The sequence below is a fragment of the Furipterus horrens genome, unplaced genomic scaffold (assembly GCF_987537825.1).
Source record: "Furipterus horrens unplaced genomic scaffold, mFurHor1.1.pri manual_scaffold_10, whole genome shotgun sequence".
NCBI classification, from domain to species: domain Eukaryota; kingdom Metazoa; phylum Chordata; class Mammalia; order Chiroptera; family Furipteridae; genus Furipterus; species Furipterus horrens.
This window is the reverse complement of record NW_028327180.1, coordinates 59,559,031-59,578,957: the sequence shown is the minus strand read 5'-3', so window position 1 is coordinate 59,578,957 and position 19,927 is coordinate 59,559,031. Positions and strand designations below refer to the sequence as shown.

Below are 19,927 nucleotides of genomic sequence, written 5' to 3'. Positions count from 1 at the left end.
TGGTGTGGTCCCCTCTCGGTCCAGCTTGCCCAGGACCCTCCGTGCGTTCCAGACCTGTATGTCCATCTCCTTCACAAAATTTGGGAAGTTTTCCTCCTTTTTTTCAATTCTTGCTTCCTCATTCTGCACTGGTTGACTGTTTTTTTCTTCGTTATGTTCCAAATCATTGATTTGAACCCCGGTTTCCTTCCCTTCACCATTGGTTTTGTGTGGATTTTCCTTTGTTTCACTTAGCATAGTCTTCACTTCTTCTCTTATGCGTTTGCCATACTCAAGCATATCTGTCAAGCCTGTGAGCATCTTTATCACCAGTTTTCTGAATTCCACATCTGTTAGGTTGTCTATCTCCTCATCTGTGAGGTTGGCTATCTCCTCATCGCTTAGTTCTCCCACTGGAACCTTGATCCGTTCCCCCTTTTGGGCCATACTTCTCTGTCTCCTCATTCTGACAGGGCTCCTGTGTTTGCTTGCCTCTGTGTCCCAGGTAGAGCTATTGCACCTGTTATATTGTAAGGGGCGGAGCCTTAGGGATTCGTCAGTACAGGGCAACCTGTTTCACCACATTGTGTGCTGTATGTGTGGGAGGGGTCCGAGAGGGAATAATGCCACCTGCCCAGCACAAGCCCCTTTTCCAGGCACCTATCCCACTGCCACACCGGACTGGCGCCCCTCTAGCTGCTGTCCTGGCTGTCATTCCCAGAGTGGGTGGGTCTGTGGACGTTCTAGGACCGTGGGGACCCTTTAGGCAAGTGGACTCTGCTGAGAGACCGGCAGTTTCTGCCTCCACTCCAACCCCCACTGGTCTGCACACTCAGAAGCAATGAGGCTTGATTTTCCCCGTGCTGGGACCGTGAGTGACTAGGTCTGGTGAGGAGCTGGGAACACTCCCCAGGTGTCCCTCCTGACTTTAAAACATGTGACTGCACTTTCTGACAGCCTGCCGCTGCTGCCGCCGCTGCTGCTGCTGCCACCACCACACTGAGTCTTCTCCACCCTAGCTCCGCCCCGCCTACCTGTCTGGATGAGTATTTCTTCTTTATATCTTTGTTTGCTGGACTTCCATGTAGTTTGATTTTCTGGAACTTCTAGTTGTTTCTAGTTTTGAGGTAGTTGTATTCCTTCTTAGTTGTGGAGGGAGATGCAGCGTGGATTTGGACATTTTAAAGTGAGCCCCCCCATTACGATTTATGTAAATTGGCCATTCTGCACAGGTACCTACCATAGGCACTGCATCTGTTTTCTGGTGCAGTCACACCTTTCCTTTGACCTGTTCTGCCCTTTACATAACTCTCCCAGGTAACAACATAATATCCTATGTGCACATAATCATCATATCTGTTTATCTATCTTGTGTGTGTATGCCATGCAATTAAAACATAAATCATATACTAGGGATTTTGGGGGTTTGTTTAAAAAATGGGATACACATGCATATACTTCCAGTATCATGTCTCACTTAGTAATACCTTGTGGAATACCTCTAAGTCAACTATTCTAGTAGCCAAATCTGTTCTGTATTTATTTATTTTGTGTATGTGTGTGTGTGTGTGTGTGTGTGTGTGTGTTTGAGAGAAGGAAAGAGAGGGAAAGAAACATCGATGTGAGAGAGAAACATTGATTGGTTGCACGTCTCTTCACCAGTGACCAAACCCAGGCGTGTACCCTCACTGGGAACTGAACAAAAGATCTTTCATTTTGTGGGACAATGCCCAAATCACTGAGCCATACTGGTCAGGGCAAATCGGTTCTGTTTTTAGGTCTTCATGATGTATCAGAGTGGAATATTATGCATGTTCTAGAATTCATTCAATTATTCCCTTGCTGATGGATAATCCATTTATTTCCAGTTTGTTTTTAATATAAAGAATATTTTTTTGTTTAAGCTTCAAGTAAGGTGTGTGAAGCATTAATGAGGGTCCCACTGGTCCCAAGGTGCTGAGACAGAGGGTCCTTGTTGGGAAGACCTTTGAAGGACATGATGCAACCTGATGGTTTATGATGCCACTCCCTCTGCCATCTGCCTGGCAGCACTGTGAGCAGCCTGAGCACCGCTCCACAGATGGTCCATAGGTGTGGAAGGATGACATACAAATAGGGGTGTGTATTATTTTTTATCCGAACATAAATGGTAGCAGGTTTTACACACTGTTTGCTTTCCTTTTTTTCTGTTCCAGGATTAATTTTAAAAAAATCCTCACCTGAGGATATGTTTATTGATTTTAGAGAGAGAAGAAGGGAGAAAGACAGAGAAACATCGATGTGAGAGGGAAACATTGACCAGTGTCTTCCTGTATTCAACCCAACCAGGACTCAAACCCGCAACCTTTTGGTGTACGGGATGATGCTCCCACTAACTGGGCAACCCGGCTGGGGCCAGGATAATTTTTCTTTAAAGAAGACTATTGTTAACAAGGATGGGGGAGAGCTCCATGTGGTCCAAAAGACACCCTAGATACACTAGGATCAAAAAGCAAGACCATAGGCAACTTATATATAAAATAGTACCATCCCATTTATATTCAAGCAAACTGTACAGCCAAATGCATGACCGACAAAGATGTATGTGTGGGGTGCTGATAAAAGGCTTGGAAGGAGACATGAGTAGCTTCCTGTGAGGGAGCGGCAGCGGCAGCAGGATGGAGACGAGAGGACAGTGTGCATGCAGAAATTTCACTTGTACCCAGTATTCTGTAGAGCTTACTTCCTCACACAATGGCAGAATTAATGTATCACCTCTGTAATTAAAAATATATCAATAAAAACTAGAATTTCAAAACAGCTAAAACAAATGTAGCACTCTTTGCCAGAATCTCATTAAAAATGTGAAGACTAGCATACAATGTAGTACTTACTCTTTGCAACCATCAAGATCCTGCACATCCTTCAGGTAGAGGGAAAAGTCGATCACTCCGACCTAATCAAAATAACACACACAGGTTTAAACACAAAATCACTGTCCTGCTTTCCACACAGACCTTACAGTCTTCAATTCCAAGTATTTACATGCCTGTCTCTTTCCTACAAATATTTATTTAGTCAGGTTAACCAACTCTATAAAATAGCAATCAATCGAACAAACAACAAGAGGGCAGAGGATTAAGTGAAAGCTACACTAACCTCCTCCCAGGCCCAATCTGGAATTACAACTAAATAGTAGAGAAATCATCCTGAATAACTAACTGAACACTAGCTGGAGAGAAGCCTTATAACCACAGACAGACAGAAGAAACCACTTCATCACGACATGACTGTTAGGGAGTTCGTAGGAGGTGCCAGAGAGCCCAGAGCCAGCAGCTGAAGTACCAGAGGAAAATTTCAGCAGCCAGGGGGTCTCCTCTCAGAAGTGCGGGATCTAAACCTTAAGCTGGGCTCCCTAGTTTACAGCACCAGAGCCTAGAGGAACCCAGATAACCTCCAGCTGTGAAAAGCAGCAGGGTTTCTGTCTGCCAGGAACAGAAGGCTGAAGATGCAAAGAGCCTTTTAAAAGGCCAGTGCACAAAATTTTGTTTGCAGCCACTTACCCTGAGCTCCCACAAAGGGGGTGGGCAGAGTAGATAAGAGATGCTTGAAGAGAGTTGAGGACCATGGCTTTGGGGAGAGAACTGAGGGAAGATCCAATGGGATCCCTGTGCTCAGTCATCCCCCATACTGAAGGACCTGTCTTTCTCAGGCAGAGCAGTCCCCTCCAAGTGACATCACCCTGGTGGGAAGCAATAGCCCTGCCCCCAGGAATTACTCTGCCCCATCCTGTGGTGCTTAAGCTGATCACATTTGATTAGATCAACAACCGAGCAGCTTAACTACTCATTAGTTTAACATCCAAGGCAAAAAATACAAAGTAGCCAAAATGGGAAGACAAAGAAACAGATCCTAAATAAAAGAATGAGAATTCTCCAGAAGAACTAGATGAAATGGAAGCAAGCAATTTATCAGATAGAGAGTTTAGAATAATGATTATAAGGATACTCAATAGCATGAAAAAGACATAGAAACAATAATGAAAGACCAGTCAGAAATAAGAAATACAATATCTAAAATAAGTAATACAATGGAAGGAATAAACAGTAGGTTAGATGAAGCATAGGATCGAATCAGTGTTTTGGAAGACAAAGTAGAAAACACACCCAGGCAGAGCAGAAAGTTAAAAAATAAAGAAAAGTGAGGAGAGCTTAGGAAACATTTTGGACAGCATGAAGTGTAACAACATCCACATCATGGAAATACCAGAAGGAGAAGAGTGAGCAAGGAATTGAAAACCTATTTGAAGAAATAATGACCGAAAACTTCCCTAATGTGGTGAAGGAAAAAGTCACACGAGTCCAGGAACAATAGAGAGTCTCATAAAGGTTAGACCCAAAGAGGCCTACACCAAGACACATCATAATTAAACTGACAAGGAAAATATCCTAAAGGCCACAAGAGAAAAGCTGGTAGTTACATACAAAGGAATAGCACTTGGACTGTCATCTGATTTCCCAATAGAAACATTTCAGGCCAGAAGGGAGTGGTGTGAAATATTCAAAGTGATAAAAAGCAAGGACCTACAAACAAGGCTACATTAAATGATAGCAAGACTTTCATTTAAAATAAAAGGAGACGGACTTCTGGACAAGATGGAGGCATAGGTACAACCATAAGAAAGAATACAACTACCTCAAAACAAAGAAACCCAGAACTACCAGGAAATCGAACTGCATGGAAGTCCAACAAACAAAGATATAAAGAAGAAATACTCATTCAGATGGGATGGAGGGGTGGAGCTGGGAGGAGAGAACGTGGTGTGGAGGAGGCGGCAACAGTGACAGTGACTGTAGCTGGCCAGCAGAAAGTGCAGTCACACATTAAAAAAAGTAGTGAGGGACACCCGGGGAGCGCTTCCAGCACCACACCAGATGGCACAACTCACAGTTCCAGCACCAGGGAAAATAAAGCCTCATTGCTTCTGAGTGTGAAAACCAGTGGGGGTTGGGGTGGAGGAAGAAACTGCTGGTCTCTCAGCAGAGTCCACTTGCCTAAAGGGTCCCCACGGTCCTAGAACATCTGCAGACCCACCCACTCTGGGAACCACAGCCATGGCAACAGCTAGAGAGGTGCCAGTCTCATATGAGAAGCGGGAAAAGTGCCTGAAAAAGAGGCGAGTGCTGAGCAAGCAGCATTGTTTCCTCTCAGACCCCTCCCCCAAGTACAGCACCACAACATGGTGAAACGAGTCACCCCATACTGACGAATATCTAAGGTTCCGCCCCTTACAATGTAACAGGTGCGACAGCTCTACCTAAGACACAGAGGCAAACATAGGAGGCTGTCAAATTGAGGAGACAGAGAAGTATGGCCCAAAAGAGGGAACAGATCAAGGTCCCAGTGGCAGAACTAAGTGACAAGGTGAGAGCCAACCTAACAGATGTAGAATTCAAAACACTGGTGATAAAGATGCTCACAGACTTGACAAATAAGATTGAGTATGGCAAATGCATGAGGGAAGTGAAGGCTATGCTAAGTGAAACAAAGGAAAATTCACACAAAACCAACGGTGAAAGGAAGAAAACCGGGGTTAAAATCAACAATTTGGAACATAAGGAATAAATAGTCAACCAGTACAGAATAAAGAAACGAGAATTGAAAAAAATGAGGAGAGGCATAGGAACCGCTGAGATTTTAAATGCAGCAACATCTGAATCATAGGAGTGCCAAAAGGAGAATAGGGAGAGCAAGAAATTGAAAACTTATGTGAAAAAAAAATGAAAGAAAACTTCCCTAATTTGGTGAAGGAAATAGACATACCAGTCCAGGAAGCACAGAGAATCCCAAACAAGTTAGACCCAAAGAGGATCACACCAAGACGCATCATAATTAAAATGCCAAAGGTTAAAGAGAAAGAGAGAATCTTCAAAGCAGCAAGAGAAAAGAAGAGAGTTACCTACAAAGGGATTCCCATGAGACTATCAGCTGATTTCTCAAAAGAAACTTCGCAGGCAAGAAGGTACTGGCAAGGAGTATTCAAAGTGGTGAAAAGCAAGAACCTACAACCAAGATTACTCTATCCGGCAAAGCTGTAATCTACAATGAAAGGGCAGATAAAGTGCTTCCCTGACAAGGTAAAGTTAAAAGAGTTTACCATCACCAAGCCATTATTATATGAAATGTTAAAGGGACTTACTTAAGAAAAAGAGGATCAAACTATGAACATTAAAATGACAACAAAGTCACAACTATCAACAACAGAAACTAAAAATATAAAAACAAAAACAAATTAAGCAAACAACCAGAATAGGAACAGAATGATAGATATGGGGACCATTTAGAGGGGTATCAGCTGACAGGTTGAAGGGGGATAAAGGGGGAAATGGTGCAGGGATTAAGAAGCATAACTGGTAGGCTCAAAATAAACAGGAGGATGTTAAGAATACTACAGGAAAGGGTGAAGCCAAAAAACTTAAATGCATGACCCATAGACATGAACAAAGGGGCGTGGGCTTGCTGGTGGGTGGGTGGTAAATGGGTGGAGGGAAGCAAAGGGAAAAGAGCTTGGGACAACTGTAACAGTATAATCAATAAAATATACTAAAAAAGTAAAAAACAAATAAAACTAAGGCTGGAGTAAGAGACAAAGAAGGACACTACATAATGATAAAGGAAACAATCCAACAAGAAGATATAACCCTAGTAAACATTTACACACCCAACATAGGAGCAACTAAATATGTGAAGCAAATCTGATGGACATAAAGGGAGAGATCGACAGAAATACAGTCAGGGATTTTAACATCCCATTGACTTCAGTGGATGGATCTTCCAGTAGAAAATCAACAAAGAGACATCAGCTTTAAACGACACACTAGATCAAATGGATTTAATTGATATCTTCAGAGCATTTCACCCTAAACCAGCAGAATATACATACTTTTCAAATGCACAAGGAACATTTTCTAGGATAGACCACATGTTAGGGCACAAAACAAGTCTCATTACATTTAAGAAGACTGAAATCATATCAAGCGTCCTCTCTAACCACAATGCTGTGAAACTAGAAATCAATCACAGGAAGTACACTGAAAATAACACAAAGACATGGAAGTTAAACAATATGTTATTAAACATGAATGGATCAACAATGAGATCAAGGAAGAAATCAAAAGATACCTTTAAACAAATGAAAATGAGGACAAAAAACCCAAAATCTGTGGGATACAGGGAATGCAATCCTAAGAGGGAAACTCATAGCATTACAGGCCTATCTCAAAAAACAGGAAAAAGCTCAAATTAACAATCTAACTTTACACTTAAAGGAACTTGAAACAGAACAACAAAACCCAAAGTGAATAGAAGGAAGAAAATAATAAAATTAGAGCAGAAATAAATTAAACAGAGCCAAACAAAGAAACAACAAAAAATAATGATACAAAAGATCAATGAATCCAAGAACTGGTTCTTTGAAAAGATAAACAAGATTGATAAACCTTGAGAAAGGTCCCAAATATATAAAATCAAAATGAAAGAGAAAAAAGAAAGAAAGGAAGAAAGAAAAAAAATGAAAGAGGAGAAACAACAACTGACACTACAATAACATACATGTTTGTAAGAAAATATTATGAACAACTATATGCCAACAAACTGAAAAACCTGGATGAAATGGATAAATTCCTAGAAACATACAATCTTCCAAAAGTAAGTCAGGAAGAATCAGAGAATACGAATTGACAGATTACACCTAGTGAAACTGAAGCAGTAATTAAAAAAACACCCAACAAACAAAAGCCGTGGACCAGAAGGCTTCAGAGGTAAATTTTACCAAACATTCTGAGAAGAACTAACACCTTTCCTTCTCAAACTATTTCATAAAATTCAAGAGGGGGAAAGGTTTCCAAACTCATTTTATGAGGCCCGCATTGTCCTAATTCCAAATAAAGAAATTATAGGCCAACATCCCTGATGAACATAGATGCTAAAATCCTCAAGAAAAAATTAGCAAACCGAATACAGCAATACGTGAAAAAGATAATACGCCATGATCAAGTGGGATTAATTCCGGTAATGCAAGGCTGGTAAAACATTTGCAAATCAATAAATGTGATTCACCACATAAACAAAATGAAAGATAAAAACCACATGATCATATCAATAGATGCAGAAAAAGCTTTTGATAAAATCCAGCACCCCACTTACGATAAAAACTCAGCAAAGTGTGATTAGAGGGAACATACCTAAACATAATAAAGGCCATATATGACAGACCCACTGCTAGCATCATACTTAAGGGGCAAAAACGACAAGTGTTCTCCTTAAGATCGAGAACAAGACAGGGATGTCTGCTTTCACTGTTCTAATTCAACATGGTACTGGAAGTCCTAAAGACAGCAATCAAACAATAAGAAAAAAAAGGCATCCAAATTGCAAAGGGAGAAGTAAAACTGTCTTTATTTGCAGATGACATGAGATTGTACATAGAGAACCCTAAAGATTCCACCAAGAAACTACTAGAACTGATTAATGAATTCAGCAAAGCAGAATGATACAAAATTAATATCCAGAAATTAGTTGAATTTTTATATGCTAATAATGAACTAACAGAGAGGGAAATTAAGAAAACAATCCCATTCACAATTGCTTCAAAAAACAATGAAATACCTGGGAATAAATCTAACCAAGAATGTAAAAAACCTGTACTCAGAAAATTGTAAGACACTGAAGAAAGAAATTGAATAAGACACATATAAGTGGAAACACATATCATGTTCATGGATAGGAATAATTAACATCATTAAAATGTCCATACATTCTATAGATTCAATGTAATTCTTATCACAATTCCACTGATGTATTTCACAGAACTATAACAAATATTTCACTAATTTATATGGAACCAGAGAAGGCCCTGCATTGCAATAGCAATCCTGAGAAAGAACCCTGTTGGAGGAATCACGCTACCTAATATCAAACTAAACTACAAGGCCACAGTTATCAAAACAACTGGGTACTGGCATAAAAACAGACACATAGATTAATGGAACAGAATAAAGAACCCAGAAATAAGCATATACAATGGACTAAAGATAGTTTATTCCATAAATGGTGTTGGGAAAATTGGACAGATATGTGCAGAAAAATTAAACTAGACCACCTTCTTACACCACACACAAGAATAAATTCAAAATGGATCAAAGACTTAAATGGTAGACCTGAAACCATAAAAATCACAGAAGAAAACATAGGCAGCAGAATCTCAGACATTGGTAGCAGAAATTTTTTCTCAGGTAGATCTCCCTAGGCAAGGGAAATAAAAAGAAAAACAATAAACAAATAGGACTACATCAAACTAAAAAGTTTTTGCACAATAAAGGAAGCCATCAATAAAATAAAAGGACAACCCACAGAATGGGAGAACATATTTGCTGATACATCTGATAAGGGGTTAATATCTAAAATTTATAAAGTATTTACAAAACTCAACACCAAAAAAGACAAATAATCCAAAAAAAATGGGCAAAGAACCTGAATAGACACTTGTGCAAGGAGGACATAGAGATGGTCCATACACATATGAAAAGATGCTCAATGTCACTAATAATCAGAGAAATGCAAATTAAATCCACAATGAGATATTACCTCATACCTGTCAGAATGGCAACAAATCAACAAACAAGTGCTGGCGAGGATGTGGAGAAAGTGGAACCTTAGTGTACTGTTGATGGGAATGCAGACTGGTGCAGCCACTGTGGAAAGCAGTATGGAGATACCTCAAAAAGTTAAAAATGGGTCTGCCTTTTGACCCAGCGATCCCATTTCTGGGAATATATCCAAAGAAATCCAAAACACTAATTTGGAAGAATATAAGCACCCCTACGTTCATTGCAGCGTTATTTACAATTGCCAAGATATGGAAGCAGCCCAAGTATCCATCAATAGATAAGAGGATAAAACAACTATGGAACATTTACACAATGGAGTTCTACTCAGCGGAAAAAGGAAGAAAATTTTACCCTTCCACCCAGTACCCCCCTTCCCTCTAGCAATCCCACATCCCCTTAGTTCATGTCTATGGGTCATCCATATAAGTTTTTTGGCTTCACCCTTTCCTGTACTATTCTTAACTTCCCTCTGTTTATTTTGTACCAACCAATTTTGTTTCTTCATCCCTGCACCACTTCCCCCTTTCTCCCTTTTCCCCCTGCCAGCTGATACCTTCCAAATGCTCCCCATACCTATGATTCTGTTCCTATTCTGGTTATTGCTTAATTTGTTTTTGTTTTTATTTTTTTAGTCTCTGTTGTTGATAGTTGTGACTTTGTTGTCATTTTAATGTTCATAGTTTTGATCCTCTTTTTCTTAGGTAAGTCCCTTTAACATTTCATATAATAATGGCTCAGTGATGATGAACTCTTTTAGCTTTACTTCATCAGGGAAGCACTTTATCTGCCCTTCCATTCTAGATGATAGCTTTGCTGGATAGAGTAATCTTGGTTGTAGGTCCTTGCTTTTCATCACATTGAATACTCCTTGCCAGTCCCTTCTTGCCTGCAAAGTTTCTTTTGAGAAATCAGCTGATAGCCTTATGGGAACCCCTTTGTAGGCAACTCTTTTCTTTTCTCTTGCTGCTTTTAAGATTCTCTCTTTATCTTTAACCTTTGGCATTTTAAATATGATGTGTCTTGGTGTGGTCCTCTTTGGGTCTACCTTGTTTGGGACTGCTCACAGGAGCCCTTCAAGAAGAAGTGCCTCCTGAGCCAGTCAGACCCCCACTGTGACAGACACAGAGATTGCCACAGTCTCTGTGCCTATTGATTTGTTACAAAGAAGCAGGAAACCAGAGAAGACTGAATTTGAAATAAAACCTGTGTATACACAAATGCATATAAAAGTAGAGAGAGTTCTCCTTTTCCCCTCCAATTTTTACTATTAACTGTGGGGATGAGTCAGATTGAGGCCACAGGGGAGAAGGACCGTTTTAATTTCACATTTCACACTTTTATATTAATTAATGTTTTTCAAGAAGCATGTATTTCTTTCAAAATAAAAAATTAAGTAATAAAATAATAAATATATATTCAATGTAAAAAAAGCAAGAACAGAAAGAATTAATACCTGAAGTAGAACTGAATGGATTAGAAAAGCAAATAAAGCCTTCTTCTGAAAGAAGAGTTGATTAATACAAGAAAGAGCTGCTTCTTCAAGTTTAACAATGTAGACTGGACTCTATTGAGTGTGATCAGTACTGAGAAAATGCACAATATTACAGATGAGAAAGGTGAGGCTTTAAGATGCTGTAAGAGAATATGCTCACATAACTAATCGATCTGAATGAAACAAATAACCTCTGGAAAAATGAATGACTACAAAAATTGTCCTAAGACTTAGGAATACATTGACCAAAGGCTATAAAAAAATTAAATGTAGTCAAAGAACTAAGAACAATAAAGGCATAAAACTGAAGTGGTCATAGCAGCAAGTTCTAACAAACCTTAAAAAAAAAATTCCTGCTCCAATAAAGTACTACAGAAAACCAGAAAAGGATATTATCTTGCTTATTTTATGAGATTAATACAATCCTGATACTGAAAAGTGACAAAGACAGTAATAGAACAGTGTCACTGGTAAGTGGAAAAACCCCAAATAGAGCAGAGGCACATTAAATCTAGGCGTACACTCAAAGAAGAATGCATGAGACAAGCAGGCTTATTTTAGAAATGCAGATATAACATCACCACAGGAAACTTACTAATTAATTCAATTATATTTATGGATTAAAAACAGATATGACATTTCAATACATTGCAATAATGTCAAAAAGGTATCTGACAGTATTCAATGTTCATTTTTAATAAAAACACAAAGTAAATTAGAATAAAACAGGACTTTGTAAACATGTGAAGGGGGACTCCTTAGACATCAACAGCAAACACTCATACTTTATGGTGACAGATGAGAGGTGTTGCATTAAAGAACAGAGCAGTGGCTCAATCACATCTATTACTTAATGAAATCCCAACTTTATTTTGTAATCAGACAAAATGATGTTCAAGTAAAGTTGGCAGAATGGACAGCCTGAACTGCGCTGGAAAAAGAAGTATAACAAAGTGGGCAAGAAGTGAACTACCAGAACATAAAACACACCATGTGGCTGTAAGACTTAAAAGACTGTGCTACTGGGATAGAAATAGAGACTTGGGGACAAAACAGAGCCCAGAAATAAATCTCCGTGTATTATGGATATTTCGCACACTAAAGGTAGAATTTCAAATTAGTAGGAAAATAACACATCATACATGATATTCAGGAAACTGGTTTACTAGTTATAAAGAACTATAGACTCACACTGCACACTATGTCAAAACAAATGACAGGCACATCATTTAAATGTAAAAAATACACGGTTGATTTTAAAAAACAACTTTTAGATGGGGAAGGACCTTCTAAGCACAATACTTTGAAAAGTCCATTAAATTTGATTGTCCTCAAAAAATTTATAAGGAGAAAATGTACCCTGAGAAACCAGAAACAAATTATAACAAAAAATTTCAACAGTTAATATCCATAATCTATAATAAAGGAGCAGAAAAGATAAGTCAGAGAAATGAGCAAAGGATATGAACAGGTAGTCATAAAAGCTGAACTACCAATGGCAAATAAAACACGAAAAAAATACTTGCTCCCCCCCTCCTTCTCAAAATTGTAAACTTGAGAATCGTTTCATCTATCACACTGAAAAAGACCAAGGACGCTCATTGCCACATTACAACACTTGCATATAATGTGCGGAATTTGACACAGTGACCCCGCCAAATTTATCTTGGAAAATAACTGGACAAGAGTACAAAGAAGTATGAGGATGTTTATAATAATATCATTGCTTTCGTATGGAAACAGCCTAGGCTAATAAGTATTGGTTAAGTAACATGGTACATTCATCAAATGGAATACTATGCAGCCATTTAAAATGGTTTACATCTCTAGCGGCATTGAGGGCTATGTGTGACAAGTTCTTTAAAACAATTACAAAATAGTGTGCTTTAAATAATGATATTTTGGTTAAAAACAAAAACAAAAACAAAAACCTCCAAGCATCTCTCTCTAAAATACACACACCCATCCTGCTTACTCACGCGCTGGACGGGTATATCCTACACTCCACAATGTAACACTGAATTAGTTGTCTCTGAGTAATGTGATTCTGTGTGACATTTAGCTTCTTTTTAAAAATACACTTCTGTATTTAATAACTTTTTTTCAACATGCAAAAACAGTAAAACTATTTGGGGAAAAAAAAAAAAAAAAGCTGACCTGGGCATAGAGGGATTGGGGAAGCTTTAGATTCTTCAGGTCCAAACACGTGGAGGGCAGAAGGCTGGGCAGTGGCCCAGCCGGATACAGATGCCCTTCTTGCCCTGAGGAGGGGTCAAGGTGGGGATGGGTCAGAGTGTCTGTCCCCCCTGGGACACCGGGAGTTCAGGTCACCTGCTCCCATCCTAAGAGGGTTGCCCACCCCTCTGTTCCTTACTCCTTTCATTTGTGCCCTGTTTTATCACTTGACTTTCCAAATCTATCTCTCCAATCCCCATGCAGCCTTTTGGGACTTCTAGACTTGTCTTCTTAATCAATGTTTTTGCTGTATCTATTCATGACCCTTTCTTACTCATGACCTGGATGTTGCCAGATTGATTGTTCTCAAACCCTGGTCTGAACATTTCATTGTACTGCTTAAAATCCTCCAAGAGCTTCCCGAAGCTCAAGGGACAATGCTGAACCCTTTAGCATGGCACTAGTGGCCCAACATTGGAGCCCAGCCTCCACCTTCACCTCCCTCGTGGCACATCCTGTGTTCCAGCCACAGAGAATTGCTTCCTGTTCCCAAACATGCTATGCTTTCTGTATGGCTCTGCTCAAGCTCTTTCTTCTCGCTTTCCCAGCTGCTTTCCCTTCTGCCCCAGGACCGACCCTGCACAGCCTTTGGCCCCTGTCTGAAGTTCAGCACTATCTGCAGATCCCATGTAAAATTCCTGGCCTAGAGAAGTCATTCTACCTGAAGCCAAGTTCCCACTTTACCTGAGAGTCCAAGTCTTCTCCTTTTAAGCAAAGATTGGCATCAAGGACATTGAGTCCCACCAGGAGACCGACGATCACTGTCCCCTCTTCCTCCATCATTAAGGCCTCTGGCTCATAGAACTCACTGCAAGAGACGAGGGGCCAGGGAGCTGCTCAGGAGTGCCCTAACCAGCCCCTTCTCCTGGCCTGCCCCTCCTTGCTCTCTCTCAGATTATGGCCTGGCTGCCAGAAGCTCCCTTGTGTGAATTTCCTTCCAACTTTCATTTCCGTCCCCTGCTGCAAGTGCTGCTGTTTCTTCTCGGGCTGCTCCTCTCTTCCTATGGCTTGTAGAGGTCTACGGTGAACTCTGCCATTTGAAGCCTGGGCCCAAGCCTTTCTTATCTCCTCGCTCCCACATTCCTGACCATCACGGTGCCCCTCTTGTCCCCACAGCCTCCTTCTTCCACATTGCTGTGAACAACTTGCACAATGCACCCCAACATCCAAGAATAAAATTTCTCCCTCTTCCGTGTGTCCCATGGAGCATCCCTGGCTGCTTTTACTTCCTTACTGCCACCACCTTAGCCATTTGCAGGAGCTTCATCCCATCTCTGAGTGCTCTGGTCACACCAATCTGCTAATTTACCACCATGTGTGTGCATGAGAACTTACTATCTCAAGGATCAGATTCTTAGACAAAATCTGTACCTCAAAGTTACTCAGTGTAACTGTGCCCAAAGTACAAAGGACATGGCATATTTGATACTAGTATTCACCATGTCAAGATATAGTCAATAATGAGCCATGACTTGAAAATAATAAAAAATTTAGGGTGTCAGGCCATACTGTAAAAGATACCTTTGTCTCAATTAGAAAAGAGAATTTACTCTAGAGATTCTTCCCTTATGAATTCTCAAATTTTAAAGAAGGTTCCTTTCATAATGATTACTTTTGCTTAAAGTTATATAAATATCAAATATAAACCAGTCATAATTTCAGAGATAGCCAGTTAGTCTTTACTGATGCTAAGAGATAATTTTTACAAATTGGATATGGAATCCTAAAATAGGTAATATATTACAAAAAGCATCTAGTTCTAAAGTCATTTTTTCCTGTTATCATCCAACCTAATAAATACGATTTTGTTGAAATTTAATGGAGTATGCTGTCACCTACCCAATCTTAGGCATTTTTGAAGAATTATCTTTTTAAAACTAAAAAGCAATATAAATCTTCATCTGTCACACCAAATTTCAGATATCAGTGCTCAAAAAAAAAAAAAAAAAAAGAAATAGTACTATTTTAAACTAAGCCACAAAATATTTATGATTGATAATAATTTTGATAAAAGCTCTGTACATTACAGACTCTTGTTTGAATTCAAAGCAAAAGACAAGTAAAGATAGGTGATGAAATACCTTAAGATATGTTTATTGTCTATCAGCACTTTCAGATAATCTGCCAGTTTCTTTTGCATGAGTGCAAGATAAAGCCAAGCTCGGCCTCTTCCCACAGCTGTCCTGAATTCAAACAGAGAATCAAACTGTTAGGGTGGCATAACAGTAACAACAAAAGACAAACCAACAACACAAGTCAGCCCAAGAGATACACACATTCACGCCTATGAATGCAGAGAATACCCTACAGTAGCTGCTTTGGGGGCTGGGGCAGCATGCTTCCTGGGAAGGCCATCGGCTCACTATACACATCTGGGTACTGTTGGATTTTGTATCATGGGCATGTGGGTTTTTTTTCTATTTTGACAAAAGAGGAAAACACTTTTAAGTCACAAAAATCTGATTTCTGGAACAAATACAATCAGATAAAACTGCGTATTTTAATAAAATTTCATAGGGAGCCAGGAAATATTAGATTAGCTTTGTATAATGAATATTCTTTCAAAGATTAATACACAACATCCTTAATGCCTGTTGAAGAGTCATGCAACTAATCTCAAAAGGCGCAAATTTGAAAAGGTCTGCTTTAAACATTACAAGACAAAGAAAAGCCTCCCAACTATAGACTTCACACTGTTGAAGGAAAACAAGCAAGGTTAAGTGCACTCACTGTGGCAGACGCCCAAGGACAGAGGCGCTGCTGTCATCAGTGTTTGCACCAGAGGGCACTCTCAGGACCAGGACTGGCTGGCACCCCGTGACCTCTGCAGCCAGGCCCCTAGCATCTAACTTTAATACAAAAGGCTTACAACATCCCCAACCCTTCCCCCCCCACACAAATATATGATGGGGGGTTGGGGAGTAAACAGAGTAAAAAGGAAAGTAAGTGAAGTTGGAAAAAAAAGTATTTAATGTTGGCGTGAGGTGGGAAATGACCACTGACACAGGCTACTCAGTGGGGGTGTAAACAGCTCAACTCTTCCAGCGGGCAGCGTGGTGACTGCTGGTTACCAAAGTCCTACAGCCAGGGATCCATTGGAGAAAACAATGAGGACGCACAGAGGTATGCTTGGGGAGGGTCACCACTGCACTACTTGGAGAATGAGCATCGGAAGACTATAAAGACCAAAGGGACATTAAACAAATGCGGTGGACCACAGAAGGCTGTGGATGATGCGAATGAGTATCTGATATGGAAAGAAGTCTAAAATCTAATATGAAATGGAAAAAAGCCTACAGAACAGTATGTACAGCTTAATAATTAATTTTTCCCTGGCTCCCCTTCCCCATACATTAATATACTGTTTTTAGTTTAGGTTTACTTCCAAAACATTTTTATGTACATGAAAACAAATATAAATTCTTATTTTTTTCTCCTCTTTTTATATGAACATGTTATACATGCTGTCCTGCAACTTGCTTGTTTCACAGGGCTCCGCAGCCACAGGGCTTGGTGGGATTTAGAGCATCTCAGTAAAACAGACCTGGGTTCTCTTTCTGGCTGCCACTCACTTCTTGCCAAGGGACCTCAGGCAACTTACTCGCCCACTCTAAGTCTCATTTTCCATGCCTGTCACTGAGGATACCAACTGCTTCCCTAGAGGCTTGTTGTGGAGGATTAAATGAGGTAATGAAATATCCTTAGCATAATGCCTGGCACACGGCACACTTAGTAAACAGTAGCCATTATTATTGTCTGAAAATGGAGTAGGCTGGGTCCACAAGAAAAGGGTCAAACAGAGGCTGGACAGTCCCGGGGCTCTTTTGGATCAGCCCACGGATCTCTGAAGGAGATTCCATGATAACACCTTGTTTGTGTTCTATCCAGTTTTTAATTTTGAGCCTATGATAGGGATCTCAAGGACAAAGCCAGACACAGCAAATGATCTGTTAGTCTCAGCCTTTTCACAAATATTGCTTGTCCTGGGATCTAAAATCTGGCCTGAACTGTATTATTCAGAAAACTGCCCAAATGTAGCTGAAGCAGTGATTCCAGGAGTGTAACAATGACTCCTTTTCCTTCTGCAACTGCTCCGCATGTGATAATGTCATCTCACCCTATGTGAACTTGTGTGACAAACAGGAATCACTGTCCCCATTTTAAGGAGAAGGAAACTGAGGCTCAGAAAGGGACAAATCTTGCTCAAGATCATGTGGATAATGAGCAGCAGAGCTGGGACTAAAATCTAAGTAGTGTGTAGCTCATGCAATTTGTTCTAAATTAAAAAATATTTTATCAGCAAGGAATTGAGAAATGGATAAATACAAAGGAGTTTTTTTAAAAACATCAGATCAGTGTAATGACTTCTTACTCACCTTAATTCTGGCAGATTTCTGATACTAGTGGCTGTATCTGACGCTTCTGGACAAAGCTTCTCCACCAGCTCCAAAGGACCAAAGAAAGATTTATTTTGGCCAATAAAACTCTTCTTAACTAAAAGGGGAAATAAATATGTTATTTATAAGAACAGGTTACAGAATGTCTTCAGGGGTCCACACTCTCTTCCAAAAGCCAAATAAATGCTTCAGATTTAATCCTTCCACTTAATTTTTCAGATTTATCCTTGGGGCCTGGATGAGGCCAGGTAGCAAATGAGCTCTCCCTTCTGGAGATAGAAATTCTCTGATGTACCTACTATGCTTTTTCTTAAAAGTATTCACTGCCTATGAAATCAAACAGTGCCTCATATGATCATTTGTGAAATCCTTCCTTTTTCTCAATGCTTGATTGCAAACAGATATCACTGCCATCCCTCACCTGCACTGCTGCCATAGCCTCCTCATGAGCCCCCTGCATCTAATACTGTCACCTCCCTACCCTCATAGTCTATATTCCACATAGCTGGGGCTCTTTTAAAAATGTAAGTCAGGTCTTGTTTTCCTCTTGCTTAAAATCCTCCAAATACTCTTAGAATAAAATCCAATTCTCCACCTGACCTATAAAGGCCCACATGTTCCTGCCCTTCCCACCTCCTTCCCCTCAGAACCCCTCAGATACCTGGTTGGTATCTTCCTCAAACCAAAGGTGGTCCCACTCAGGGTCTTTGCACCTGTTTTGTTTTTTCTACTTGTTTGTTTGTTTGTGATTTTTGCTTTCCTCAAATCTTTGCCTGATCGACTCCTTCTCCTGTATGTCTCAGCTCATGCTTCACCTCCCCAGAAAAACCTCTTTTCACCATAGCTAAAAGGTTTTTTCCTTGATTTTCTATCATTTAACCCATTTTGCTTCCTTGGACTTGTAGCATTTTGTAATTACGTTAGTTTGTTTCTGCATTTATTGTCTATATCTCCACCTCTAGAGCTCTGCTGTCCGCATGCCACAAGTGCTCCTGAGCACTTGAAATATAGCTAGTGCAACTGAGACATGCTGTAAATGTAAAACATAGTAGATGTTTAAGCCTTAGTATAAAAAAGAAAGCAAACTATCTCATTAATAAGGCTTTTTAATACTGGTTATGTATTAAAATTATTACAATACTGTATGTTGGATATATACAGTTCAATAAGATATATCGTTAAACCTAATTTCACTTTTTTTAAAAAACGTGGCTACTAGAACATTAAAAATTGCACATGTGGCTTGCATGTCCAATTTCTATTGAACAGCGCTGCTCAAGAACATTGTGTTTTGAAGTCACGATGTTGTGTTTTGTAAGTTGCTGTTATCCCAGCACCCAGACTGTGCTTGGCACCGATAAATGTATGCTGAGCACTGGACACCCAGGCTCACCTTTCAGACCGTGTTTGAGGCAGTGCTCCATCACCACGAAGAACTGCTGCAAGGGCGCATGATCCGCATCCAAGCTGCGGCCCAGGCTCAGGGCGGACTGGAGCAAGACCTTGACGCTTAGCTTCATCATGTGCATCAGGTTGGCGCGCTCCTCCATCATCTGGCACTTGGAAGCTGTGGGGCAGAAGCAGGGAGAGCTTGGTCAGTGGCCTTAGCGTGCTCCCAGGTGAGGAGCTTGGACGTGGGGCAACGGAGGCAAGTCACCCAGTCCCTGAACCCTGGATGTCACTACTGCTCAGGCGCTGCTGGGCATTGGGTGGAACTCCACAGGCCTGTCCCAGGTGGCTCCGCGCACTGCTGGGGCGACGGCACTAGCAGGACTCGCACCATTGGCTGCAATCACACTTTGCAGTCCATTTGCCTCCAACCCAAGGGAGCAAACTGCAGGAAGCCCCGCCCCCAGACGTTCCTGTTGGACGAACCCAGCGATGCCACGCCCCCAGGCGCACGGAAGCCTTTTCGGAAGTTGGTGTCCCCTTCACCAAAAGGGATTCCAGAACCTGTTCTGCAGTGGTATGGTGCGATCGAGTTCCTCTGGGAAAGTCCCAGACACTTGGTTCCAGACTCACGTTTTTGTTGCTGCCAACCTTTCTTCCACTATTAGTGGGCAATTACATGTTTCACACTTTTCTTTCCCCTTAAAAAAATTTTTTTTTATGTTATATTATGTTGTTAACTAGTTCCAGTTTTTTCCCCTTTGCTCACCTCTTTACCCCGCTTCCCT

The 19,927-nt window shown here is 40.5% G+C and overlaps 1 protein-coding gene across 5 annotated transcripts in view; it reads right to left on the bottom strand.

Annotated features, from left to right (window-relative positions):
- RUFY1 (RUN and FYVE domain containing 1) overlaps positions 1 to 19,927 on the bottom strand; it is a 62,100-nt gene that overhangs the window by 32,740 nt on the left and 9,433 nt on the right. For all 5 annotated transcript variants that reach the window (XM_090290427.1, XM_090290429.1, XM_090290428.1 and 2 more), the window contains exons 2-6: positions 19,144 to 19,317; positions 17,730 to 17,847; positions 15,435 to 15,536; positions 14,038 to 14,161; positions 2,853 to 2,914 (exon numbers count right to left, since the gene is read on the bottom strand). In XM_090290427.1, the coding sequence (XP_090146553.1) occupies positions 2,853 to 2,914; positions 14,038 to 14,161; positions 15,435 to 15,536; positions 17,730 to 17,847; positions 19,144 to 19,317 (580 nt within the window). The remainder of the gene's footprint in view (positions 1 to 2,852; positions 2,915 to 14,037; positions 14,162 to 15,434; positions 15,537 to 17,729; positions 17,848 to 19,143; positions 19,318 to 19,927) is intronic.